The 25780-nt window shown below is 51.2% G+C and overlaps 12 protein-coding genes across 12 annotated transcripts; 4 read left to right on the forward strand and 8 right to left on the reverse strand.

The window, feature by feature from the left end:
* Positions 1-99: 99 nt before the first annotated feature.
* AUEXF2481DRAFT_42655 (uncharacterized protein) lies at positions 100-3300 on the reverse strand. Its single transcript, XM_013485925.1, has 4 exons — positions 3017-3300; positions 2658-2964; positions 780-2350; positions 100-727 (listed from the first exon to the last, which is right to left on the reverse strand). The coding sequence occupies exons 1-4, from the start codon at positions 3146-3148 to the stop codon at positions 236-238; spliced, it is 2502 nt and encodes an 833-aa protein (XP_013341379.1). The 5' UTR covers positions 3149-3300; the 3' UTR covers positions 100-235.
* AUEXF2481DRAFT_42656 (uncharacterized protein) lies at positions 3273-6320 on the reverse strand. Its single transcript, XM_013485926.1, has 5 exons — positions 6237-6320; positions 5810-6186; positions 5524-5755; positions 5157-5470; positions 3273-5099 (listed from the first exon to the last, which is right to left on the reverse strand). Exons 1-5 carry the CDS (start codon positions 6279-6281, stop codon positions 3452-3454), a joined length of 2616 nt encoding a protein of 871 aa, XP_013341380.1. The 5' UTR covers positions 6282-6320; the 3' UTR covers positions 3273-3451.
* A 358-nt stretch (positions 6321-6678) lies between these two features.
* On the forward strand, positions 6679-8011 carry AUEXF2481DRAFT_81978 (uncharacterized protein; the record flags this gene model as incomplete). The annotated part of the gene is made up of 3 exons (XM_013485976.1): positions 6679-7002; positions 7053-7600; positions 7650-8011. Exons 1-3 carry the CDS (start codon positions 6902-6904, stop codon positions 8009-8011), a joined length of 1011 nt encoding a protein of 336 aa, XP_013341430.1. The 5' UTR covers positions 6679-6901.
* Positions 7905-9015, reverse strand: AUEXF2481DRAFT_367434 (uncharacterized protein). Its single transcript, XM_013486019.1, has one exon. The coding sequence runs from the start codon at positions 8930-8932 to the stop codon at positions 8081-8083; it is 852 nt and encodes a 283-aa protein (XP_013341473.1). The 5' UTR covers positions 8933-9015; the 3' UTR covers positions 7905-8080.
* Positions 9016-13595: 4580 nt separating this feature from the next.
* On the forward strand, positions 13596-14630 carry AUEXF2481DRAFT_42660 (uncharacterized protein). Its single transcript, XM_013485927.1, has 3 exons — positions 13596-13816; positions 13879-14378; positions 14443-14630. The coding sequence occupies exons 1-3, from the start codon at positions 13647-13649 to the stop codon at positions 14484-14486; spliced, it is 714 nt and encodes a 237-aa protein (XP_013341381.1). The 5' UTR covers positions 13596-13646; the 3' UTR covers positions 14487-14630.
* A 176-nt stretch (positions 14631-14806) lies between these two features.
* On the reverse strand, positions 14807-16159 carry AUEXF2481DRAFT_7321 (uncharacterized protein; the record flags this gene model as incomplete). The annotated part of the gene is made up of 2 exons (XM_013485848.1): positions 14807-15964; positions 16037-16159. 2 exons carry the CDS (start codon positions 16157-16159, stop codon positions 14807-14809), a joined length of 1281 nt encoding a protein of 426 aa, XP_013341302.1.
* A 180-nt stretch (positions 16160-16339) lies between these two features.
* On the reverse strand, positions 16340-17233 carry AUEXF2481DRAFT_42662 (uncharacterized protein). The gene has a single exon (XM_013485928.1). It carries the CDS (start codon positions 17133-17135, stop codon positions 16575-16577), a length of 561 nt encoding a protein of 186 aa, XP_013341382.1. The 5' UTR covers positions 17136-17233; the 3' UTR covers positions 16340-16574.
* A 94-nt stretch (positions 17234-17327) lies between these two features.
* Positions 17328-20177, forward strand: AUEXF2481DRAFT_42663 (uncharacterized protein). Its single transcript, XM_013485929.1, has 3 exons — positions 17328-17529; positions 17852-18849; positions 18901-20177. Exons 1-3 carry the CDS (start codon positions 17404-17406, stop codon positions 19964-19966), a joined length of 2190 nt encoding a protein of 729 aa, XP_013341383.1. The 5' UTR covers positions 17328-17403; the 3' UTR covers positions 19967-20177.
* Positions 20178-20851: 674 nt separating this feature from the next.
* On the reverse strand, positions 20852-21462 carry AUEXF2481DRAFT_7324 (uncharacterized protein; the record flags this gene model as incomplete). The annotated part of the gene is made up of 2 exons (XM_013485849.1): positions 20852-21245; positions 21308-21462. 2 exons carry the CDS (start codon positions 21460-21462, stop codon positions 20852-20854), a joined length of 549 nt encoding a protein of 182 aa, XP_013341303.1.
* Positions 21463-22546: 1084 nt separating this feature from the next.
* Positions 22547-23133, reverse strand: AUEXF2481DRAFT_7325 (uncharacterized protein; the record flags this gene model as incomplete). Its single annotated transcript, XM_013485850.1, has 4 exons — positions 22547-22709; positions 22765-22884; positions 22938-22950; positions 23019-23133. 4 exons carry the CDS (start codon positions 23131-23133, stop codon positions 22547-22549), a joined length of 411 nt encoding a protein of 136 aa, XP_013341304.1.
* Positions 23134-23291: 158 nt separating this feature from the next.
* On the forward strand, positions 23292-24278 carry AUEXF2481DRAFT_7326 (uncharacterized protein; the record flags this gene model as incomplete). The annotated part of the gene is made up of 1 exon (XM_013485851.1): positions 23292-24278. One exon carries the CDS (start codon positions 23292-23294, stop codon positions 24276-24278), a length of 987 nt encoding a protein of 328 aa, XP_013341305.1.
* A 25-nt stretch (positions 24279-24303) lies between these two features.
* On the reverse strand, positions 24304-25449 carry AUEXF2481DRAFT_7327 (uncharacterized protein; the record flags this gene model as incomplete). The annotated part of the gene is made up of 1 exon (XM_013485852.1): positions 24304-25449. The coding sequence occupies one exon, from the start codon at positions 25447-25449 to the stop codon at positions 24304-24306; it is 1146 nt and encodes a 381-aa protein (XP_013341306.1).
* Positions 25450-25780: the final 331 nt, after the last annotated feature.

Genomic DNA, 25780 nt, shown 5'->3' on the forward strand with positions numbered 1-25780 from the left:
CACTCTCTAGGTGACCCTGACTTTAGGTATCGCTTACAATGCGAACCACTGCTGGACAGTCACGAAGAACATTACAATCGAGACTATGTATTGTAGAGGTGTGAGGCCAGTTTATGATAAGCATTAGTTTAGGCGCCTTATTAACGAACAAATATAAGAGAGCCGAAGAGTCTGAAAACACCAGGCCTGAGCCGTGTCCTGTACCATCCTGTACGCCAGTCATGTTAACAGAGTATCATAGTCTTCCATGCCTAGCCCTAAATACTGATACTTTATCGTCGTAGTAAAGAATCTCTCTCAGCCTCAAAGCCGGCAGCTCCTTGTCGTCCTCATACACACCGAGTTCGCTATCTTCGTAGGTATCTGTCGTGTCAGAGGCTGTATCCTCGCTATCATCGTCATCATCGTTGTCTTCATCATCGTCGTCTTCGTCGGCCGAATCTTCGTCCTCGTCTTCTGCTTCCTCGCTGCCAGAGTCATCATCGATTGAAGTCCTGTCATGATTCGTTGGTTTCCCTGTGCCCGGTTGTTGTTCAAGTACCTCGAAACATTTCTTCATGATCCCAAGGTAGCAGATCTCCAATTCTGGGCGCAAAGCCACGATATCCACAATCTGAAGAGCTATTTCTCGAGTATCGACTGGACCTCCTTGATTCAAGTTGACGATGAACGGTATATAGAGCGAGCGGAGCTTCAGTAAAGATGGCAGATGCTGCAAGAAGAAGTGCTGACAGGAACAGTCAGTGTTGTTCAAGATGTTCCACTTTCAAAGAACTCACCCAATCTCGATAATCCAATGCGGCTCCTAGTTCCTTTAAGCACGGCATCTTGCCTAGAAACTTGATGATCTCCCGGTTAAACATCCACTGACGCCAGATTGCATTGGCTCCAGGTAAGTTCTCGGCATCTTTTTCACCACTATCTATCAATATCTTCCTTAGACTGGTACGATGCCTACGAAGTACGCCGTTGAAGATGGTGTCCAGTGATACATTTGAAGAGGTCGAAGAGCCCTGTAAGAAGAACACAGACTCTAAGCTGTTTGGCTCGAGAGTATCCTTGATAAACGAGATTAGGTGCGTCGACACCGTGTCTGTGTAGATGTGTTTCAGGTTCAACCTGAACATCGTGTCTGAGCTCGAGCCATTATACGCTGCCTGTAACGAAGGATCGACCAGCCCCGAGACATATTTCTGTTTACTTTGTGATGGCTTTGATGAATATTGACGACGCAGAGCTTTCCATAAGTGCTCGTGATTCGGGCAGCTAAGCAGAGTAAGAGTGGTCAAGACACTCCAGTCGATAGCATTCAGCAATATCGGAATGGACAAGGGCACATCCTCGAGCTCAAGTGCATCTAACGAAAGCTTTCTCGACGGCGCTAGCGTATGGTCATCGTTCTGACCAGGAGATTGTTTGTCCTGCGCTATCGGGACGCCTTTTGCGCGGTGGGGTACAGTTATCTCTGGTGGACCGCTGGTAGTACTAAGCTGCGAAGGAGAGGTAGTAGTAGCAGGAAGGAACGTCTTAGGTAGGGCTTGGATGTACTCGACGCTGGGAGTCGCTTGCACATCAGTATTGTCGTCTGAGAGTGTCCCGGAGATGGTTTCTAACGTGGGGTCCAAGTCGACATTGGGATCCACAGCAGCTTCAGTGGCTGGTATAGTCGAGATGCCGCCAGGAACCCCTACGACTTGTGGTGTACCAATAGTTGCGTTAGACCTTCGCCTCAACCTAGTCGGTCGTGTAGTCTGAGGTTCAACAGATCGCAAGTCAAAGATCATACCGGTCAGGATACCGAGGACGCCTCCAAGTCGCTTTTCGCCAATCGTGATGCAGGACATTACTGGATTTACTCGATCGACCTGTTGAACATTGTCACCTTCCCACACGTTGGCGAAATCTCGATGCTTCGCAAGGGAAGCGATGCCAATACGCAACTCCCGAAGCTTGTCTACCGATCGCTGTATGAGCAAGCTAAGCTCATCGAGGTACTGAACTTCATCGATGTCAAGTACGCTGATGCTTTTCAGTGGGGGAAGTATCGAGAATGATGGATTTTCGACATGTTGCAGAGCAATCAACGGCGGAGTTGCATCACCCTCTCGACGTGGAATATGAACGGGAGCATTACGAGGCTCGACAAAGTTGTCGTGCCAGCGAACAGCAATTCGTTCCAAGCGACATGGCTTGTTGTCGACATGATCGCCTAACGACGAGAGGCTGTCCCACACAGCACTTAGTACGCCTGTGGGCATATCCCATACGAAGGACTCGAGATTACGCATGCGAGCAACAGCCAAGGCAACAAGGGTGTTCAGCATCTTTCCACTTTCTTTCGTAATAAGATCTATCATGGACAAGTCAGTAAGATCCTCGCAGTAATGTGAGTCAAGAACTAAAGGGCCGAGAAGGACAGGACAGATAATTGACGGTATACAGTCCTCCATCGCTCCGCTGGGATGTCACATAGCCCCAGCCCGTACTGTCTCTCAGGAGTCAACCCCAAGGATAACGCATATATGAATGGGCTCTTCACGACTCACTCTGCTCGTCAGGGGATACTATGAAACAGGATAGCTCAAAAACACCCAGGAATGAACCCGACAAGAAGGAAGCGGATGATTTGTGGGAGGAGGAAAATGCGAAAGACGTACAATCTTGAACCCATTCCGGTGGGCCGTTGCCTAGTGAGAACTTCTTGGTGAAGGAAGCGAAGTGGTTTCCACGTCGTCGTCTTATATTTTGTTTTATCGACTGTCCGCGACGACCGCCAAAGACCTCCTCGGCCATGACCAGGGTAGAGAGGCCATACGTAAGAGCATCAACGCCGGCTCGAGGTTCGGGACTGGATGCATTATCAGGCCAAACGATGTCGAATCTGCCATAGATATAGGGTATGGCCAGAGTATGAAGAGTCGAGTGGCATAGAGCAAGTGAGGTCAAATCGTTTGTGTGGTTTAGCTGTTGCGACAAGTCAGTCGTTATGGGCCAATGCTGTTATGTGACGACATGCCTCTTTCAGGATGGCGTTGAGAATCTCGACGGGCAGATCAAGCAGCTGTTTGGGCCGTATCGTCTCCTCTAGTTCTGCACCGGGAATGCCATCTACATGCTGGCCGAGCAAAGAAGGCGTGTGGTTGGTCATGGTCGCATGTCGGCGTCCACTTTGGTGATTCGAAGAGGCTGCCATAGGCTTGTCTTATGAAGGGCACATTCCCACACACCACCTTGGGACTTTTTTTCTCGTGTCTACAGCGCTGAGACACACTGGGACGCACCGCAGGTCGAAAGATATCGTTGTACACCAACCAAGACACCAACCCGCAGGACATTGATGATTGCGCACAGACAATCGTGTGGGGAAGGATCGGCCCGGTACGGCCAACCACCGGCATGTTTGCTACAAAACTCCGAGCGGTTCGTATCACCACTACCTAGCTACCACACTTCAATCGATTTCCCATCTTCTCCAAACTCCTATATCAATTGTGTCGGGCGCGTCTGTGAATGTCTCGATTTGAAACATCTCCCCCTGCGAACCCTTGGGCGTGTACATTCTTTCAATGACAAGCCAAACCTTGCCCATCTCCTGTGGAGAAAGATCAATCTCCCCTGTGCGCACGCCAGCAGAGGAGTCACTGTACTCACCATTGGAACTGGCGATAAGAATCCGCCTTTCAGGCCCTCTACCGATTTCGAGTGTGACACGGATCATGCTTCTCTCAATGCCCTGGCCGGATTTTGCATTTTCTTGTAGACCAGTCTGCTGGATTTGCTTGACGAACACGTCAAGTTTGGTAAGACGCTTTGGCTCAATTGGTGCCGCAAGAGCGCTTTGCCGGCCCTCGAAAGCTGCCTTGGCCCAAGCGCGTCTCAATCGTCCTGCACCTTGCCGGGGGAGTATTGCGAGTTGTGTAGCCACCATGCTGTCTACTCTCAGCTTGAAGTTTCCTTTCTGACCAGCTTCGAATGTAGAGCAAATGATGGTGTATGTTCCTGCTTCAAGTTCGGCAAACTGCGCCAGAGCACATCCACGACGATAATCCTTTGAGTCGAACACAATATCTTTGGATCGCACCGCCTGAACACGAGAGCCTCGACCATGCACCAGCTTCACGTGGACGTGCAGGTGCTCCGTTGCCGTCTCGAGAAGAATTGCGATAGGCGTTCTCACAGGAACGACGATGCTAAATTGCGGATTCTGCGAGTATGTTGGTGAGTGAGCATTTCCTCCTGCAGTCTCCTCGGTCCATGCTGCGGAGACTGTTCTCTGACAGCGATACTTGTTGGGAGCTTCATCGATAGTGACGCGTGAGTTTGCAAATACAGAAAGCGTAAAAGTGTGCGTGATCGGGGCAAGATCTTGTTCGACCGGGACGACGGTGTAGCTCTTGTTTGCGTCCAAGTCGTCTAGTCGAAGGAGTGTCTGGGGAGAATCCACGAAAGGCCCGCGTTGGATGGCTCCGTCGCTCAGGTAGACTTTTGCCCCTTGGTTGTCGAAAACATACACGCTGATGTACTCTGAAGGATGCACGTCTTCCTTCCCGTCCCGGAAATGGTGACTGAGAAGAAGCCATGCAGTGCCCGAAGCCGCGATAGACATCTGGAACTGCTGATGATCGCCGAAGCTTTTGTACTTGCTGCTAGTAGAAGACGCCGACAGGTCCCATGCGAAATGTATGTCTTGACGATGCTGGAAAAGTCCGGGGTTCCAATTGAGGTAGATTGACTCGAAGTACTGCATCACACTGTTGAGATCCATCCAAAAGGTTCCAGGGGTCAGCTTGTCATCAGAATTGAGCAGGTCTCGCGATGAGGGAAGTAATTCCTCGTCTTCTTCATCTTCGTTGTCAACGGGAGATCTGGGGATGCTTCCTTTCCAAGACATTCCTTCACACCAAGGGTTCTTGACGAGCATGAACTTTTGACCATCAACCTCTCTCAGATCCAGTACCGCATAGTCATGCTCTCCTGCGAGGCCAATCGCACGTTCGGTGGGACTAGAGATTTTGCCGGTGCCCATGGTTATTAAGACATCGCCGTACTGATGTGACTTGAAAATACGCTTCCAGATGTTATGTGTGATGGTATCGTCACTGTGGAGAGTCAGTACATGCCAAAATCAGCATGTCTGAGGCGTGACAAGCACCAACCTCTGCAGGAAAATCTGTTCTGGAATCCATCCACTAAGAATCCACAAATCGGTTCCTGAATTGCTTCCAGGAAAATCGTAGCTACCTCTGACTTTGAGATAAGCTTTCTCAATCAATGCAGGCCATAGGAGGCTTGGATTATGACGGTCAATGACATGTAAAACTCTCGGCGATTTTGAGACAGGCAGACGATCATCGATCTCAACCCTTCTGTACGTTCCGTTAAAGTTGAGCTTCAGTGCGTATTTGCCGTTCGGAGACATCATGGGACGGCCTTCCGTATTGTCGTAGGGAAACATCATAGAGCCCAGAATCTTATATCATGTCAGCCATACGTCGTGGACTCATCGTCCACTCAAAGGCTTACCTTAGCATGGCCTCTCTCACCACGAGCAACCAACGCGCAGAGACTCGCGACGACTGAGCAATCGGTGGCAGCATCTTGAACGAGATCAATGGTTCGCGAAGAGCTCATTGTCGGCCCATTACTTCTTTCTTCGGCGGTGTACCATGCTGGTGGTGGAAGAGCCCCAGCTGCTCGTTTCCAGCCATCGAAGACTTGGAGCTGCGCAGTAGAGAGGCGCAACTCAGGCTTGTCACTGCTCCTCCGTTACCATCGAGCCAATTCCGAGTACACCATCCATTAAACCTACATGAAAAGATCTCCACTTGCCGAGATCTGAAAATCGGAGTCCTTGGGCGTACTGTTCCAGGGTGGGAATTTGAATCCGTTGAGTTGAGAGGCTCTGAGAAGTAAGATCTGCTCTGATGTAGGCAGCTTGCGAAGTGATACTGGTTCCACGAGCTTGGCAACTTTAGCGACATCGAACCTGACGCGAGGTCTCCATTCTCCGATAGATTTGATACGTTGTGCTTCGTTGATAAAATACTCGCTCTTGTTTCTCATGGACTTTGTTGTTTCCAAGTCTTCCGATAGCCTCATCGCCTTCATGGCCAGTTCAGCCGCCGCAATGGCCGAGTCGAGTGCGGCATCCTTCGAAGGTGCAAATGGAATATCATGTTCGAGTTTCTATGCCAATATCAGTGTTGTGATGCGTAAATCAACAATTAGCCATATACCTGAATCTTCGCCTTTAAGGTCGAGATATCATGGGTCGAAGTCATTTTTCGAGTCCATTGGCAGCACAATTGCTCAGATCATGCCGGTGTGTTGATTGGCGCATGTGATTACTGACGCAAGGCGGAGACGCTCCATGTGCTTTAAACTCCGGCGTTAAGCTCGGGCTTCCGCTCCCCCAGATTCTCAAAAAAGAAGCTCTCTTTCGAGACAGGTGTAAGAGGGTGTACTCGACAACACATCTTACTGTCACGCGTCCAGATCTGGGTCTATCCGTCAAAGAGAGGGGCTTGAGTGATGGAGACAACCACAATAGTGAATTGGCAGCTTGTGCGTGCCACTCATTGACAAGGTCAAAATAGATTCTCAACGACGTCTGCAACAGCCTTATCTGCTTGTGAAAGAGTAGCCGAATCGACCTCGGCAAAAACAATAATTTGGGGGGTGACGTGAACAGGTTTGATACGCCGAGGTCGCCATGCATACACCTGCACCACACGGACGAACCTCTGCTTCTAGGCCAGAATACTAGCATCGATATCGAGGTTTCAAGTAAGAAGCGATCTCAGTAGCAAGACCGTAGTTACTCGACACACACGGAAGTTCTTAAACCTGCGTGCCTGTCTCTCACCTACCGATCAACCACGCCAGCCCGCTCAACCGAACAATGGGAGTCCAATCCAAGGAGGTGATTCCGCCATGGGGACTGGCAATCGCCGGTGCGAGTGGTGCCGTCCTCGCCAATGCTCTCGTGTATCCGCTCGACATGTATGAAGCCTACCTCGGAAGAAATGCTCAAGATGCTAATCCGCTGTCAGTGTCAAGACGCGATTGCAGGTTCAGGTCAAGAGAAAGCCTACCGAAGTGGCCACCACCACAAATGACCGACACTATGACGGTGCTTTACATGCGATCGGCTGTATCATTGAGGACGAAGGCCTAGCAGGCCTGTACTCTGGCATGTTCGGCTCGCTTCTTGGAGTCGCAAGCACAAACTTTGCATACTTCTATTGGTATTCAGTCGTCAGAACTCTGTACATATCACGACGCGCCGTCGCCGGACCTCCTTCGACCGCCATTGAACTCAGTTTGGGTGCAGCCGCCGGAGCACTTGCGCAGCTCTTCACTATCCCCATTGCCGTCGTCACAACGAGACAACAGACACAGCCCAAGGGAGAGAAGAAGGGCATGTTGGAAACGGCAAGAGAAGTCATCAATAGTGAGGACGGTTGGACTGGCTTGTGGAGAGGCATGAAGGCAAGCTTGGTGCTCGTGGTGAACCCAGCTATCACATACGGTGCATATCAAAGACTCAAGGATGTTATATACCCAGGCAGAGTGGCCCTCAGACCCCACGAAGCATTCTGTAAGTTGGGAAGCTGTCCAAAACGAGTAGACATGACTAACGCATACAGTACTCGGCGCAATGTCGAAATCTCTGGCCACCCTCGCTACACAACCGCTTATCGTCGCCAAGGTTGGTCTCCAGTCTAGACCGCCGCCTGCAAGAATGGGCAAGCCCTTCAGCTCGTTCCTCGAAGTGATGAAGTACATCATCGACAATGAAGGTCCCCTGGGACTTTTCAAAGGCATCGGCCCTCAACTCCTGAAAGGCCTGTTGGTACAAGGATTCTTGATGATGACAAAAGAGAGAATGGAACTGCTGTTCATTCTGCTTTTCAGATATGTACGCAAGATGAGAGCAGAGAAGCTCCAGAAGATTGCCGAGTTCGCGGCCGAGAAGGCGAAGAAGGTCGCCCCTGTCATGATCAAGTAGACGATTTTGTAGGCGTTTTGGACACGGTCGATATATTGGTTGAAGTTTTGTACAGACACTATTCAATTCTCATGTCTTCGGACTGTTCAAAAGAGTGCCCGAAGGAGACATGAACATGGACAATCTGGCCAGAGCAGCATGTGCGGACATTGTCATGTAGGATTGTGCGAGGACCAACGCATCGCTCTCTACATACCGAGTACTCTTCAGCAGGTTCGTCAAGGCCTCTTCACCCAATAGGACCGAGAGTTGGTACTCCGTTACACCTGCATTCGAGCGGCTGCGTGCCTTGCTGTCCGTGCGTAGGTGCAGAATGGACGCGGATGAGGGATAGTCTTTGTCGGAGTACATCGAAACAACCAGGTTCGGTTTGTTGAGAACCCAGGAGAGTTTGCGTATAAGAGAACTGCGTAGCTGAGAGAGAATAATATGATCTGCGTCAGCAGGCCATCTGTAGTCATTTCTATTCTTCAGACCAAATTTGAGATCATGACCTAGTAGGCGCTGCCACGTCTTCTTCTGACCGAGACGATCAAGTAGTTGGCGAGAATTTAGAATGTAAGAGCGAGAGGCCTGTCGAGGCTCTTCGACAGGGGCAAGATACGGGACGAGTCTGTCGTCCTTCTCTCGACGGAAGACGGTGGTGAATGGCAGTAGGTAGTGCGAGGGCAGTCTGGCAGCTGTGAAGTTGCATTGGCGAACCGGAGTGGCAAGAGCGTTCGCATGAGAATTTGCAGCTACTGTCTTACGAAAGGACGTGAATGAGTCGAGTGGTTGGAGTTCGCGGGCAGGAAGTTTCTCAGATGATTGCAAGGCAGGGGACACAGGTAAGCCATGATTGTTCGTCGGAGGCGTACGAGGGCCGCGAACGTTGGCGGGCGAAAGATGAGAACTCGATCTGATCCATTGCTTGCTTGACATTGGACTCGAATCTTGTCAAGCAGACATGCAAATCAGAAAATGGATGGTCGAAGATTCGGACGAGCATGTCACATGCCATCGGCATCTGGAAGGCCGACAGAAGCTTTCCCAAACGGGTTGTTTAGAAAACAAAGCTCCATCTCCACGTTCGCGTCCGTGTGCTTCGTAGCTGTATGTCGCTCTGCATTTTTTCTACCAACATTTTGTTCGAGTCGCATTCTTGATTTTGCCTCCGAGTGAGGCGCCGAACAGCCCACCATGGCTTACAACTTTGTCGACACTCCACGCACCGATATGGCCGACCTGACGCGGTTCGATGCCGATGCTCTGTCTTTTTCAATGGAACAACCCTTTCCCTCGCCTTCCAAGGATCCCAAGAATGATCTTGTACGACAGATGAAAGCTCGGCAAGGTGCTGCACAGTCTATCAAGACTCCGCGTGCACGCAACAACCTAGTCAATGCCAGGAACGGACCTTCGAAAAACGAATTTACTCCCCTGCTGAAGAGTGCCGCACACAACCGCTTCCGTTCGAGAGAGAACAAGGAAAACCACAATGATCTGCTCAATAGTGTCTTGAGTGGTCGCGCTCCTGCCACACCTGCCTACCTCAAACCTGGCTATGTTGAGTCTCACACGCCTGGCCTGCCGGTCAATAGCAGTATCGTGGATCACGACCACACTGGCAGCTCCCAAGGTGAAGGTACTCCTGTTCCACTTGCAATCGCAAGTAGCAGCATCATGTCTACTCCAATGCCCATGCTGCCTCAGAGGGACGGAGGCTTGGTGGATCAAGGGAACGTCCTTACCTTGCGCGAACAAGAAGCTGTGAGTGTCACACGTTCTCCATACTGTTATACGGCGATCGCTGACCCCATATTTCTTCATTAGAAACTCGATGCTGTAACGAAAGAGAACTTCAACCTGAAACTGAAGATCCACTTCCTTGACGAGAATCTGAAGCGTACTGGCACCGAATACCAGCAAGAGGTCATCAAACAAAACACGGAACTCAAGACCGACAATACCCAGCTCTCCCACGAACTCAAGAAGCAGAGAAAGGCCATCGAGCGTGCTGAGGCCGAATTGGAGCAATACCGTCAACAGCTCCGCGACTACGCTGAAAAGGTGAAGAGGAAGCACACAGATGAGATAGTAAAGGAAGAGATGGAGCGTCTGCGTCAACAAGCCGAGAAGAACCAGCACCTGGCCGATGAGCGAGAGGATCAGGTCAACGAGCTACAGCACAGACTCAACAAGGCTGGGAACTCCTCAAACGACAAAGTCAAGGAACTTCAGGATGACGTCGCCGATCTCGAAGCGGACATTCGCGCAAAAGAGATAGATCTGGACACCAAGAACGAAGAGATCGAGAAGCTACGAAAGAAGCTCAGAGAAGCGCAGACCGACGATGGCGAAGCCGACGGCTTGCGCGATGACATTGCTGATCTCGAAGCCGAAGTACGTGCCAAAGAGGCGGAAGTCGACTCGAAGAACGACCAGATCGATAGCTTGAAGCAGCAGCTCAAAGAGGCCCACACAGACAGCGAGGAGCTCAACGGGCTGCGCGAAGACGTTGCCGCCCTTGAGGCCGATCTCGAGACGCGAGAGCGTGAGCTCTTGGAACATCGCGAGGAGATCGAGGAGTGGAAGCAACAGGTCAGAAGTACGCAAAACACCGATCGATCCACCAAGAAGCTTCGAGGTAGCCTGGAAGAGTTGGAGAATCAGCTCAGAGAAAAAGACCAGGTCATTGACCAGAAACACAACGAGCTGCGTGCTTCGGAGAAGCGTCTACAATCCTCAGAAGCGACACGAACAACCGAAATGCGTGAAGTCGAGAGCGAATTGCAGGAAAAGGACTTTTTGCTTGAGCAGAAGGACGGAGAGATAAGAGCCTTGCAGGATCGCCTGCAGACAGCACGCGGCAGCTGGGACGCTGAAGCTATGCAGACCGACGCTCGCTTGCAAGAGAAGGATCAGATCGTCTACGAGAGAGAGTCACAACTACGTGAGGCCACACGTCTACTCGAAGAACGTAACCGTGAAATTGCGGATCTGAAGCAACGTATCAAATCTATCGAGAACGGCACAAACACCCAAGCACAGCAGCATAGGCAACAAACCGAACAAATCCGTCAACTCCAGGAACGTTTACGATCTACCGAAGCCAGTGCAGGCGCCGAACGCGATGAGAAGTCGGAGATTCTTGCCTCGAAGGACCGTGAGATTCGTAGCCTACAGTCAAGACTCCGTGGTCAGGAAGGAGACGAAAGTAACGAGATTCGCCTAAAAACGGAGCATATCGAGCAGCTAGGGAAGGAACTACAAAGCAAGAATCACCAAGCTTTGCAGCTAGCGACTGAACTGCGTGCTCTCAAAGACCGCATTACTGGCATGGAGACACCCTCAAAGAAGAACTCCATGCTAAGTCAACAAGCAGAACAGATTCGCAACCTTCAGTCAGCTCTTCGCGCCATGTCAAGCGAGAAAGATATTGAACTGAACGAGCTTGAGAAGCACTTGCAATCTGCTGAGACTGAATTGGACGCACACACCCAGAAAATTCAACAGCTGCAGGAGCGTCTCAGATCAGCAGAAAAGGACCAATCTTTCGCAGGTCACATGGACGAAGACATGCAAGAGAAGCAAAAGACTATCGAGCAGCAAGAGGATCAGTTACTTGATCTGCAAACTAAGCTCCGCAAAGCCCTGCAAGAAAAGGAGTCCGAAATGATTGCTTTCGAATCACGTCTCCGTCAAGTCAAACATGAGGCCGACCATGAGAAGCAGCAGCTTGAGAATGATCACAACGAGGCTCTTGAAGCTCTTGAAGATGAGATTATCGTCCTAGAATCAAACGTGGAGGACGCGCAGAATGAAAGGTCAGCGTTGCAGCAGAAGATACAACATCTGGAAAGAGAATTCCTGGCCTCGAAGCAGAATGGCACACCAGTACGCGAACGCAACGAGCTTCGCTTGAAAATGAAGAACGCCGACATGGAGCGCCAGAGTCTGAAGAGCCGGATTGAAGACCTCGAGCGTGAACTTGATACAGCCTGGCAAGCCAAGGAGAACGGAACACCTGTCCGTGAGCGCAACGAGCTTCGTTCGAAGTTGAGAGAGGCGCAGACCGAAATCTCTAAGCTCCAAAACCGCATTCAGTCTCTCGAATTTGATTTGGAATCTGCTCATGCCGACAAGACCATGGCTGACGAACGCATGGATTTGCACGAGTCTCTAAAAGAAGCCAAGATAGAGGCCGAGGACTTACAGCTGCAGATCTCAGAGCGCGACAAGAAGGTTGCAGCTTTGTCGAAGAAGGAGAGTGAAGCCAGGGCTCAACTTGAAGATGCACGTCTAGAGATGGAACAACTCCAATCAGAGGTCTCAGAACGCGATACCAGAATCTCAGGCTACATGGCCAAGGAAAGAGAACTTCGCACGCAGATTCAAGAACTGAGAGAGGCTAAGGTCCAACTTCAGGAATTGGAATTGCAACTTGGAGAGCGCAAGGGTAGCAGCTCCGGTCACGCAAGACGTGAAGCAGAGCTCCGTGTCCAGCTTCGCGATTCCAAGATTGAGATCGAAGACTTGCAAGTCCAGTTATCTGAGAAGGAGGAACGTATCGAGACCATATCTCAGAAGGAGAAGGAGCTCCGCGAAAGACTCAAGAAGAGTCGAACAACATCTGACGACACCCACTTCCTCGAACAAGATCTTCGCGCCCAATTGCAAGATGTGGAGATTGAATGCGAGGCTCTGCAGAAGCAGCTCGAAGAGAGAGAAGACCGCCTACAATCTTCTCTCAGCCGCGAGAACGAACTGCGTTCCAAGCTCAAGAATGTTCGTGGTGAAGCAGATGACACACGAACGATCAACCAGAGGGAGATTCGTGGTCTGATCGAGATCAAGGAGAAGACACACGCAAGCGAACTCAAGGGACTTGCCAAACAGATCCAATACATGCGCGCCAAGTGCGAGCGTGAAGAAGCATTCCGTAAGGATCTGGTGTTTAGCAAACGCTGGTTCCTAATGCAAGTGGAGATGTATGGCGCATGGTAAGTTATACTCACAAGTCTATTGATTCTACAAGAAAACATACTAACTTCCTATACAGCAACAAGGCAGATCTCAAACTGCTCGAGGAGATGGGAGTGACACCCAAAACCAAGGTCAGAGACCAAAAGCCGAGCCTCAAGTCGGTGGCATATATGATCATGGCTACTGTACGCATGCGAAAGATGCAGGAAGCTTGGTCAGGCAACAAGAAACTGCATGAGTCGTTGATGAAGAAGCTGGACGGCATGAGACGAAAGCAAGGCAAGACGCCGTTACGATGATTAATGAACATATAACCTGCTCGGTGGCTGACACAAATGGCGTCTCTATGTGTCTGTGGTTGGCTATGGCGTTGCGGCATGGTATGCTGTTGTTGGAGTATTGCAGGGCGTCTTGATAAATATGCGCATTGATAGCGGAAACATCTGAGTGAATTATTTCACACCATTAGTACATGAAGATAGGCGTGCCGAATCGTGTCTGAAAACTACATTGTGTTGCATGATTGCAAGTGAATTGAGAGTGCTCGCTGAGAGAGGGACGACCAACCGCCAAGACCGAGAAGTCGGAGAAGTTTTGGCTGGTCAACAGCGCACCATACAGAATCTTTGCGCCGTCAAGTCTACATAAACCATCTCCAATCACATACAACATGGGTGTCCCATTCGACTACGCGCCCGAGAGGCCAGAGCACATTGATCTCATCCTGAACGGACTCGACCGCTACAACCCCGAGACAACGACAGTTTTCCAGGACTACGTCGTGTCGCAATGCGAGAACCAGACCTACGACTGCTACGCCAACCTGGCCCTGCTTAAGCTGTGAGTATTGCACCTCTTTGCGTCTCAAAGGAAGCGCAAGACTAATAATTCCGTCCGAACAGCTACCAATTCAACCCCCACCTCGGTCGCGAAGAGACCATCACCAACATCCTGGTCAAGGCACTGACCGTCTTCCCTTCTCCCGACTTCAGCCTCTGCCTCGCTCTCCTCCCTCCTCACGTCCTCACCCCCAACCCTGCTGCCAACTCGCTCGCCGAGGCCGTCCAAAAGCTCAACACCCTACACAGCCAGCTGATCGGCGCCTCGTACGACCAGTTCTGGTCCTCGCTGGACGGTGACGATCTCTACGCCGATTTGATCGCCGATGTTCAAGGCTTCGAGGAGTTGATGCGCATCCGTCAGGCTGTTGTCATCAGCCAGACCATGCAGAGCGTCGACCGTGCTGTTCTCGAGTCGTGGCTCAACCTCAACGGTGATGCCTTTGAGAAGTTTGTCAAGGAGACCTGCAACTGGAACGTCGAGGGTAGCGCTGTCAACATTCCCTTGAACAAGGAGAATGAGGCCAGAGGAACCGTTGTACGCGAGAACGTCAAGTTCGACCGTAAGTGCCCACGGATATGCCCAAATATCAATACGCGGAACAGAAAACTAACGAGACATTACAGAATTCTCGAGAATGATCAAGAGAGCATACGAGCAGCCCGCATAAAGAGATGGGATGTACTTGGTGATCTGATACGAAAGCATGGCGTTCTACGGATTTTTGCACAAAAAAGAGCCTGGGTGAAAGACAAAAAGCTCGGGGATATATTTGGTGGGCACACAACTTCCGAGAAAAAGTCGCATTACCGCAACCTCTGAAAGACGGACGGTGTAGAAAAAGCATGGTCTTGTCCATATGCCCCTTTTATCCACAAAACTTTAGAAGAACAGGAACATGTTTTGTAACGACTCTCATTGAAACTGTCTATGCTGGAAAGGTGAAATGATCGTTGGTCACTCTTCAGATGCATCGTTGTGGCATCTCTTTTACTTCTTGCCAGTCAACTCCTCCCATTGTACACCGACCCACTCCTCAAGATAGCCAACCTCTCCTTCTTTTTGACCACGCTGCACACAATCCTTTGAACACACACCGAGAATAATGGTGCCCCACTCCATGCCCTCAAGACCAAGCTCTTCGGCCTCGAGTTCGACGATAGCATAAGGAGTAAGTTGGAGCTCGAACAATCTCTCAGCGCCACAGTTTGTGCACTTGGGCATACCGGACTTGGCACCTGAGGTCTTGACCTTTGCGTTTGAAGCAGCAGATTCCTGGTGTGCTCCCAATAACTTTCCAACAGCATCTGCTTTGCTATACAGCAGAGGCTGACCGGCAAACTCGTAACGCAAGATCTGTTCAGGGTTCTGCGACATGCGGTCGGCGAAGCGTTGGAAGGCTTTGTCCATGCTTGACTCAAAGGCATCCTTGACGTCCATATCTGCTCCTGCACCGCTGGCGCCGTCAACGTTGTCAATGTCCATATCTACGCGTGTCTGGGCGGGGATTTCTGGTTTCTCGATATCCAGTGTTTCGTAGTCGGCGTCAAGGTAGTGGGAAGGGTATGGCGGAGGGAAGGCGGATTGTGGAGGCCATGGCTCGCGAGGGCCAGCTGATGTGGTGGCAGGAACAGAGCTGGGCTCAGGACTGGATATACGGGCTTTCGAGGCGAACGTCTCGGAGAGAGATGGTGTCGTTTCTGTCGCGGTCGGTGTGGGAGCTGCGGGAGTAGGAGCGGGAGAGGAGGAGAAAGGATTCGCGGGACGAGACGAAGCACCGCCAGTAGCGAAAGGGTTGATAGAAGATGAAGCGGAGGCAGGGGACTTGACACCGAAGAGAGACTCGCCCAGGTTCGTCTTTGGCGCAGCTGGGGCAGGTGCCTCCTTTGGTGTTTCTTGCTTGGGCTGTTTGGCCTTCTCGGACTCGGCGGGAATGGCAGAGGCGCGAATGGCTCTGAAAGCTCTCACACTTCCAACCGTCCTCCTGCAGGCCTTTCTCTTGCATGCCCATAGGTACAGTCGTCGCTCGTGTCCAGGGAAGCGGTCCGGTAGGTCGCCATTCAACTGCAGAAGCAATGTCAAGAGACCACCGCAGCTCTTACACTTGGCCAAATCGCCAGGTGGCGTTGTCTGCTCATCGAGCCATGTCTGCGCAAAAAGAGTCGTCTCAGCATTCAATTCATCTTTCTCCAACCCCAGTTTCTAGGGATCTCAACATACAGCGTGCCCGCCCAACTGGCTGGTTGTGTCGTCTGCTACATCCTTTGTCGCGTACCCGAGCAGAACATTTGTCTCGGTAAAGTTCTCGTCCTCGAGGTCGGAGTCGCTGTCGTATGAAGCCATTCTTACGAGGGTTATGTTGATGTCTTGAGAAAATTTCCCCAGTCGCCGAACAAAGTGCGTCATGAGCTTTTGGTTGGCTCGGCGATCAACTCCGCCGCTCCGCTGTCACATGCTATTGAGATATACGAATTCCATGTCAATGCAGAGTGGACATCATGTAAGAAAGGCACAACAGTTGTTGACACCTAAGAGACCTTCGCGCACAGTCGACAACTCGACGACCCGCGGCGAGTCTACTTGCATTAAAAGTACCGTGTCTTGATATAGAGTACGTGTAACAGAACTTAGCACGCGAGGAGACAGTTGACCATAAATAAGCGCGAGATCCTGTTTCTGATTGCAAACGTGTATGGGTATCGTGATATGATGAACGCCTGGTTATGCCCTCCTTCCGTATCGTGACTTTTACTGTCCTCTAGACATTCTTCTGGCGCCCCCTCAGCATTTCAGCCACCATCTGCTTGGCTTGGGCGATGAGTTCAGCCTCCTTGTCCAGACCAACGCTGTTGCCTCTCGAATTGAGCAGGCCAACATCCAGGCTTCCGAGACCACCGTTGGTAACACGTTCACCCTCTTCAGCAGGCTGTCTCTGCGGTTGACCAAGCGGGCCTCTCCTTCCCAGGCCTGAAGTCTCAGCCGCTGCTCCTGTGGTACTCAATGTTGGAGCCTCGGCAGTAATGATACCAGCTTCCTCCAATGCATATGCTTGACGGCGCAATCTGGCCATGATCGATTGGATGTGCGTAAAGTAGGCGGTTGTGTTTTTTGTAAAAGCTTCCTTGTGAGCGGCCGTCGAGTTGTTGCTATGATCATCGACCATTTCATCGCTCTCAAACGAGTTCGCGGTCAGGGGACGATCAGTCAAGGCATTGATTGCGCCAGCAGCACTGGACAATAGAGCGGGCACATCGGCGTTTATGGCTGACAGTTCGCGAATGCGCTCTGCGGGCGTCATGGTGGGCTGTGACTGCGACATTGTGGTGGTGGACTGCACGTCTCTGCTGGCCTGCTTGTGATTGATCTTTCAGCCCATCGAGCTCCTTTCGTTGCTACTCGGAAGAGAGGTTGGTCACGGAGAGCGAACGTTTGGAAGACGGCCAGAACACTCCACGCTTCACGTCTCTTGGCGCGTCGCTCTTTCGCGCATCACTTTCCATCCACTTTCACTATTCAACTGTACGAGTGCTGTCACATTTGTCGCATTCCCATTCGACCTATTAGATTCACTTGTACTGTATCCTAACATGTCAGGACCACCGCCGCAGCCGTCGAGGACGACGAGCGTAGGCCCTCAGAATGGCCCTTCGACTCCTCACCAACCTCCACCGCAAACTGCGCAGCCGCAATCGCAGCAGAATCTAAACCAAATTGTGAGTATATCACTTCACTATATTCAGTAGTAGTTTTGTCTTTGTGTAGGAGCTGCGGCTTATCTGCAGTTTCCCTCTCACTCGTCTGCTTTGCCCACATATCAAACAGAGTACTTTGCAACTCGTTCGCACCTACCTCACATCTACTTTCCCATGCTCGTCTTATGAGATCGAACCTATCACACACTCTTCCATACCCTTTCAAAGCCTTTTGGATTCGTAAAACCATATACTACATTTGCTCCCTTTTCTCAAACATCACCCACTACGAATCATGATTACCCTAAGACCAGGAAGAAACAAAACTGATGATGGACTCAAGGTACTGGAATATCTTGCGAAGAAAGGCTACAACCGGACGGAAGCAATGCTGCGACGAGAGAGTGCTCACGCAGACTCCGAAGGTCGACCTATCATTCGCAGAGCCGAAGACGCTGGCGGAGACATGTACGAAAAGGCCTACGAACTTTTGTTGAGATGGGTAGAGAAGTCTCTGGATATCTACAAGGACGAGCTTGGTCGGTTACTATGGCCCATCTTCGTACATTCTTTCCTCAACTTGGCCGCAAACTACTATCCTCGTCAATGCACGACCTTCTTCAAAACATACAAGGACGCTTTCGAGAAGGAGCATCAAGACGATGTTCGCGCTCTTCAGGCCATCAGTCTGCCAGAGCATGTCCAGAGTAACCACATCGCAAAGCTCTATCGCGAAAACCATTACAGACTCACAATCACCGATCTTGCCTACTCGGCTCTGTTGCAGTTCCTAGAAGCGCACGACACCGAGGGTGGATCTGTTATCCTTAACTTACTCACAAATCACATCGAGCTGAAGCACATTGATCGAGTGGCCTCGGGAGCTGAGCGTAGTCTTGCAAGGATCCTTGCCAAACAAAGAGGCATCTCAGATGTACCTGCAGAGGACGAGGGTATTCCTGGACACAATCCTGGTTCCGCAAACACAGACAAAAATGCGCCGCCAGTTTTGGCAAAACTCGCACTCGCGCCGATGCCCATGGAGGCAGACTTGATGGAAGATGTGAAAGCGGAATTACAAGAGCACGACTCGCTACATCCAGCTCCTCCAGGCAGAAACACGCTAGTTGAGGAATTCGAGCAGCGCATCAAGCAAGAACCGAACGACGACGCTCCATCACGCGAACAAATTCCCTTTCCTCCATCTCTCGCTCGTGACGTCGCAATGGAGGTGCAAAGAATCAAGGAAAATCGCGACAGATTCAAGATCGAGAGCAGAACAGATGGCGTCGGGCCGGGTGTTAGTGTGACGATGTTCACCTATCACAACACGTTTGACAGGTATGTTCATGTGAAGTCTTTTTGAATAATCGCGCTGACTGTTTCTGCCAGCATCAACTGCATCGAGTTTTCCGGTGACGAGAAGCTCGCAGCTGTTGGAACAGCAGAATCCTACATCCGAGTCTGGTCGCTTGACAACAAGCCTCTGGTCTCCCCCCTTGACCCTCCTACCCAACAACCATCTTCATCACGACGCCTAATAGGACACTCCGGCCCAGTCTATGGCCTTTCTTTCTCACCATCTATTGCTGTTCCCGGAACAGCTGCGCAAACAAACGGCACCGCCGATGACTCTCAAACATCACCCTCTCATCCTCGCTACCTCCTTTCGTGTTCTGCAGACAGCACCATCCGTTTGTGGTCGCTAGACACTTTCACCAACCTAGTAGCATACCGCTCCCACACTTCACCCGTCTGGGATGTGAAGTTCTCTCCTTTCGGTCACTACTTTGTTTCCAGCGGCGCAGACAGAACAGCACGTATGTGGAGCACAGCACAGATTGCGCCCCTGAGACTGTTTGTTGGTCATGACAGCGACGTAGAGGTCATCTCATGGCATCCCAACTCGGCCTATGTCTTCACAGCCGCAGGCAGCCCAGACCGTAGCATCCGCATGTGGGACGTTCAACGCGGTAGTGCGGTTCGTCTGTTCACCGGTCATACAGGAAATGTGACTAGCATCGCCTGCGCGCCCAACGGTAAACTCGTTGCCAGCGCCGACGATCGCGGCGAAATCCTGCTCTGGGATCTGGCAACTGGTCGTCTGGTTAAGCGCATGAAGGGACACGGTCGTGGCGGTATTTGGACTCTGGATTGGAGCATCGAGAGCACCGTCCTTGTTTCTGGCGGCGCTGATTGCACAGTCAGAGTCTGGGACGTGCAGCCACCTACTGTGTCCAACAGTTCTGACGCAAAGGCTCTCGCCGATGGCGGCATGAACAGCAAAGATGGCGGTGCTGGAGCTGGAGGTGCAGCCACCAACAAGAGCAAAAAGGCCAAGGACGTCATTGTCTCGCCTGATCAGATCAGTGCTTTCCCAACCAAGAAGAGTCCGGTCTACAAGGTCAGATTCACGCAGATGAACTTGGTCATGGCCAGTGGCGCCTACTTGCCTTGATCGGATGAGAAGTCCACGGAATAGTAAGGGAAGCATCACGGCGTTTCATCTTCTAGTCAATAGGGTAACGGAGGGTTTTGCAAAATGGCTCTAGGCGCATGGGCTTCCTGCTGTATACTAACCACAAAATTAGGCAGATGCGACGGGCAAGGCTTATATAGCGATATCAAACAGAGTTTAAAAATGCAGAAAACTAATTGCATACTTGGTGTTTACTCTGCTCAGTGTCTCAATCTCCATGTCATGTTCATCAGTAAGTAAATATGCAAGAACTTCAAGTTCGGCGTTGTATTCGAATAGCTGCTCTTACCCTAGCTGTCAAAAGGCGACGTTGTTTCAAGATCTCAGTACTACCCGCCGAGAGCTTGCGATTTTATCGCTCGCGAGGATCGGCTCTCTCGGTCTGAAAGGTACCGTGCCTGATGATAGCCCTCTGTTGACTACCTAGTAGTCTCGGACGATGGAGAGATTGAATGACGATCTGTACGACATTATTGGGTAGCTAGCTGAAATGGGACAGTATGTACAAAGAGAAGAGTACGCAGTTATCATTGTAACTGCAAGTCATCCACCTCTGTAACAGAGAGTGGGAAATAAAAGGAAGATAGAGTTAAAAGTAACCATCGGAATGAACATGAAGTCTGCTCATCAAGTCCTTGATAAGGGTGTAACATGGCCGCAGAATGAGCCGACCCAAGTCTCATGAAAAGCGCCATTGTAAAAGAGTCCCCAATATCAGAAAACCACGCCATGCATCTCATATCCGTCATTCGATATCAATAATAGTGTTTGCGTTATATAATGTCCAGTGCTGTGCGCCATGAAGGGGAAGAAAGGAGAAGTCCAAGAATGCCAGAGGTAAACAAGAGCTGGAAGTACTCGTCTTCAGACAAATTCGTACTCGGCATCCTCGACGTCCATGAGCTTGGGCTTGACGGAAGCGTGGCCAAGATTGTGTGCCTCCTCTTCGTCGGCGTCAAGAATCTCGTACTCGTTACGCACAAGCTTGACGGTCTCCTTGTCCTCGTACTGCTCGATTGCCTTTGCAAGGGCGGTGTTCAGGATCTGGCTTCCATGGGAAGGGACGCGAAGGGAGTCGAAGCCATAGAGAATCTCCGTCGGGGTCATGGCTTCGTCACCAGACGCACCGCTGCTGTCTTCGGAGCTGATGGCGTACTCGTCTCCGGCGGCGAGCATGTCTTGCTTGCGGGATATCTTCGCCTTGCTGGCGCCGGCGGAGATGGCTGCACCCGTCCTCTCGGCGCGTCGGTGGTTGTGACTAGACAGTCTTTGTCAGTACCCTGTCCAAGTTTGATCCGCTCCGAGTGAAGATGGACTCACGTCTCTGATCTCTTTCTGGGTCTAGGGTTGTCCTCGCCGCGACCCTGAGTGAAGGCAACGCCCATAGCCCACTTGGACTTGTGCTCTGCGTCGCGCTTGTAGTCCTGAGCAGCGCTGCGGATGTCGGAACCGGGGAATGCCTGCTCAGAAGACATGGCTAACGACGGTGTATACGTGTGTGGAGTGGGGAATGAGGTGTTGGGGCGAGTAGCGGATCGGCGTGGTGATGGTAAACAAAGACCGGGAGGTGGAAGAGTTGGATGAGGGTGAAGCAGTATTGAGGTTGTAGGAAAGAGCGCAGGAAACAGGTGTCAATGACGAGATGTTTCAAACAAAGGAAGTCAAATGGGTCAACAACAAGAAGGAGGGATGCAGTCAGATGGTCCCGGATCGCTCCTGACTCACTGGGGTAAACTGTGGAGTTGAGGACCCGAGTGGAAATCCGATGATGAGATAAGGGCTAGGTCCGCTTGCGGCGTCGTGTTGCAACGGCGTTAGTATATAGTTTAATACAGGTGAGATGCAATAGTTCCAGATAGAATCACCAGGAACGAGTCACTGTGTGGAATTCAAAGGATACTCAGTCGGGCAACAAAGAACGTATCTGTATTGCTTTGATGCCTACTGTTGGGACGGCCTCGGTCACCGATTCTGCCTACAAGCAGGCTGACTGCGGGGGGGGTGAACGATAAGGGAGCCACGTTCGTATGTTGGCAGGTCATGCGTGCCTCCTCTATTTGGCGTCATGTTTCCAGTCGCGGCAGGCAAACCAAATCCACGGCCCACGGGGGGTTCGTGACTGGTTGTGGAACAAGTTGGCGGCGGCGGCCGGAAACGGTCACCTTGTTTGATTGAATGTTGTCGATGATAGCATGTGGTCATCCAGGCAACAAAGCGCCAGGTGCGCGTCATTTCTCGGCGTTAAGCTCGGTTTCTATTCGTGGCTGAGGCTTTGTGCTTTGTTTTTGTGCTTGTTTTATGCGTTGCGTGCATAGCACATCCTCCATGCGTAGGGATTGCTGTCGCATCCACTCTCCTCGATGGTCAACACAGAGCGACGACGAGCTGTAGAAAGGCACAGCCATTTCTCGTAGCGATGAACCTAGCGCAGGGAGTCGACGACACAGAGTATCTCGATCAGAGTGCTGCAATTTGAGAAAAGATCATGCCTTGAGACAGCTTCAAGTGTGACAGTATTTCGCACCTGGGGAGGATGGACCATCTGGCTGCACTCTTTGGTCATTCTTCGTCTTCTTCCTCGCTGCTGAGGTCGCTTGGAAGCCTGTCCGGAAACCATCCGTAGGTCGTGAAGTCGATTGTGTACTCGCCGAGTGCTCCTCGAGTTACTTGTACCCCTTCAGCCTCCAAGGCGGTCGCTTGTTGACTTGCTCCGTTTGCGCCTCTAGACATTGTCAGATGTTGTTTTCCGCATAGGAGAAGCCAAAAGCTCAAGCAACCTTGGACTGATGCCGCCTTTAGCGTTGATAATCCTCTGCCATGGCACATTGGAATTGTTGTAGTGAGCGTCTGGCTGGGCTGTAGCAGAGAGAAGCGCCTTTAAAGATACTCCAACTTGTCTAGATGCTTGTTAGCTTATGAGATGGTCGAGTTCGCATAGATACGAATCGACCTTGGACATTCAGCTGTTTAGGAGATCAGTAACGTGTATACTCTACCATACCAAGTACTCGAGTAGAGTAGCTTCACTTACGCTTTCCAAGCAGGCGAGCTATGTGGCCGTAAGATGTCACTTTGCCATGAGGGACTTCTCGTACTGCGTTATATACAGCATAGGTCCATGCAGCAGCTTCTTCTGAACGAGGCATTGCAATGTGTTTAGTTGTGTTGGCAATTCGGAGAAGCAATAAGAATAATCACGATGCAGTCCAGCCCCACGAAGGTGACGCCAAGATTCGCGAAAGTGACCATCATCTTTTGATCCGGAGCGGAACACAACGAACATTCGCTTAACTCTACCAGCATTATGGGTCTTGCCGACTACCTAGCTCAGAACTATCTATCCGCCGACAAATCATCCAAGGGCAAGAAGCGCAAGAGAAAGAATGCCGAGGACGCAGGACTGATCATTGCCGACGATGATGTGAGCGGCTTGAGTAAATCACGAAACCGCGATGACGACGACGACGACGATGTCCCGATGAATATACCAGGAGGCGCCAGTATCAGCAAACGAACAACGACATGGAAGACATTCGGTAAAGCTGCACCATCGAACAACGAGCAAGCCGCAGCCGACGCTATTCTGGCCGACGCTGCCGCCGAAACACAAGCACGGAATGCCGAAGACGAAGACGCACCTGCCGTTGTAGGAGAAGATGAGGAAATGGACTATGCTGGGCCGACAATGGCTTCAGGCGCAATGGCAGGTTTGCAGACAGCCGAACAAGTCACAAAAGCGCTGAAGAGGAAAGAGCGCGAGGAGAAGAAGGCCATGCAGGAGATGGGCATGGATCCAACTGGCAAAGCACAAGAGACCATCTACCGTGATGCTTCGGGTCGTATCATCAATGTTGCCATGAAGCGCGCAGAGTTGCGACGCCAGGCCGACGAGGAAGAAAGAAGGAAGGCAGAGGAAGCCGAGAGCAGACGCGGTGATGTACAGAAGAGGGAGAAAGAAGCACGCATGCTAGCACTGGAAAAGGCAAAGACCATGTCGCTTAGTCGCTATGCAGACGATCGTCAACTCAACGACGAGCAGAAGGAGCAGGAACGATGGAACGATCCAGCTATGGCTTTCTTGAGCAAAGGCACGACAAGAGGAATCAAGGGTATAAAGGGAAGGAAGAAGACATATACAGGCGCCTTCGAGCCGAACCGCTACGGCATCAAGCCAGGATACCGCTGGGATGGCGTAGATCGCAGTATCGGCTTCGAAAAGAGGTGGTTCGAGGCTCGCAATCAACAACAAAACATCAAGGACTTGAAATACGCATGGCAGATGGACGAGTAGACGCTTTTGAGACTCTCTAATTATATTACCACAACAGTTCGGCATCCACTACAGGCGCTACCTCGTCATTTTCGTCGTTTTGATTGGGAATGTCGAGCGGCCTTCGGTGCCAGTATTGTACAAAATTGAGGGCGGCATCCTCACTGTCGAAACCAAAAAGATACGAGCATCGGGGTTTGCGTCTCTCTCGTCTGCTGGATCGTTGTTCCGCTTGGTCATCACTCTGAAGCTGCTTGTCCATCTCATCAATTTCCGCGACCACATCTTCATCCAATTCAGACTCCCATTCCTTGTCCAGACGAGACTTGACGTCCAGAGGCGAAACGTTCTTCGGTTTCGGCTCCCTGACGTAGAAGGACAAGTCGCCAAAGTCGCGGTTCCATGGTATCCTCCGTTCTCTTTCCATCTTATCAAGCGCACCTTTGACAATAGTGATAGGCAACTGGGGACCTTCGAGGCGCATCATCACGACGTATGGCTTCCCGAGGGGAGTCTTGGCGATTTCTGGGTAGCCTAGGTTATGGATGATGTCGACAATGGATGGAGAAACCTGCATGGGCAGAGGCAGAAGATGCAGGAGCCGGGACGGAGGAACGAGAGTGTAAGCCTGTAGTAAAGCATGGATGTCCTGTCCGTTGAGATGGTTGCCTGGTGGAGGAGGTATGGGCGATGTAAGACTGGACTGCACATGCCTCGATGCAAGCGAATGCAACTGCTTGACGTGGGTGCGGTAGGCGTTCATTGCAGCGCGGGAGCTGAAGAGAATGAAGTAGAAGTTGGCGCGCTCAAGAGTAGCTGTGTTGCGACCGGGGACGACCTTGACAATATCGGCCTGATCCAGTGCCCAACCTTCGATGTGCAATCCTTGAGGAATCAATCTTGTAAAGTCATCTTCGACGAGAGTTTTGCTGGCATTGCGCAACATAAGCACACCGTCGACACGCATCGTCTGTTTTCGCTTATTTCCTTGTGCTTGCTCTGGTGCGGTCGGCTCTGCTCTAGTCCACCAATTGTCCTTGTTGGTATCTTCGCCAGGCTTGTGCTGTTCGGGTCTTGGTGTGGCGATTTTCGGTAGGGATGCACGAATGTCTAGTCGTGGAATATCTCGTTCCTTTGGTCGTACTGATGCTTGACTTTTGGGTCGGGCCTCCTCGGGAAATAGCTCCTCCATTAGAGAAGGCCTCTTGACTTCCTCCTTCTCTGCCGGAGCATTTGAGCCTGATCCATTTTTCTGCTTTGAGGCTTTCGAGCTTGCGTTCCTTACTCCAGTCAGGCTATGTGTAGATGGTCTCTCGTAGTATCCGCTGCGTAAACAAGATGGCCGAATGTTCCTTGAGCCGGAAAAGTGTCTGCTTTCACGAGGGAGCCATCTCAGCCATGACGCTCGTAGATGCACCGGTTGCGCCGTCGGCATCAATTGTCGCAGGTCTAATCTTTTGCTGAATTGGCATTGAGCCTCCCGAATGTGTAGCTTGCATGTGAAATGTCCACCGCCTCCGTCT

Source organism: Aureobasidium subglaciale (assembly GCF_000721755.1).
Source record: "Aureobasidium subglaciale EXF-2481 unplaced genomic scaffold scaffold_19, whole genome shotgun sequence".
Taxonomy (NCBI): Eukaryota; Fungi; Ascomycota; class Dothideomycetes; order Dothideales; family Saccotheciaceae; genus Aureobasidium; species Aureobasidium subglaciale.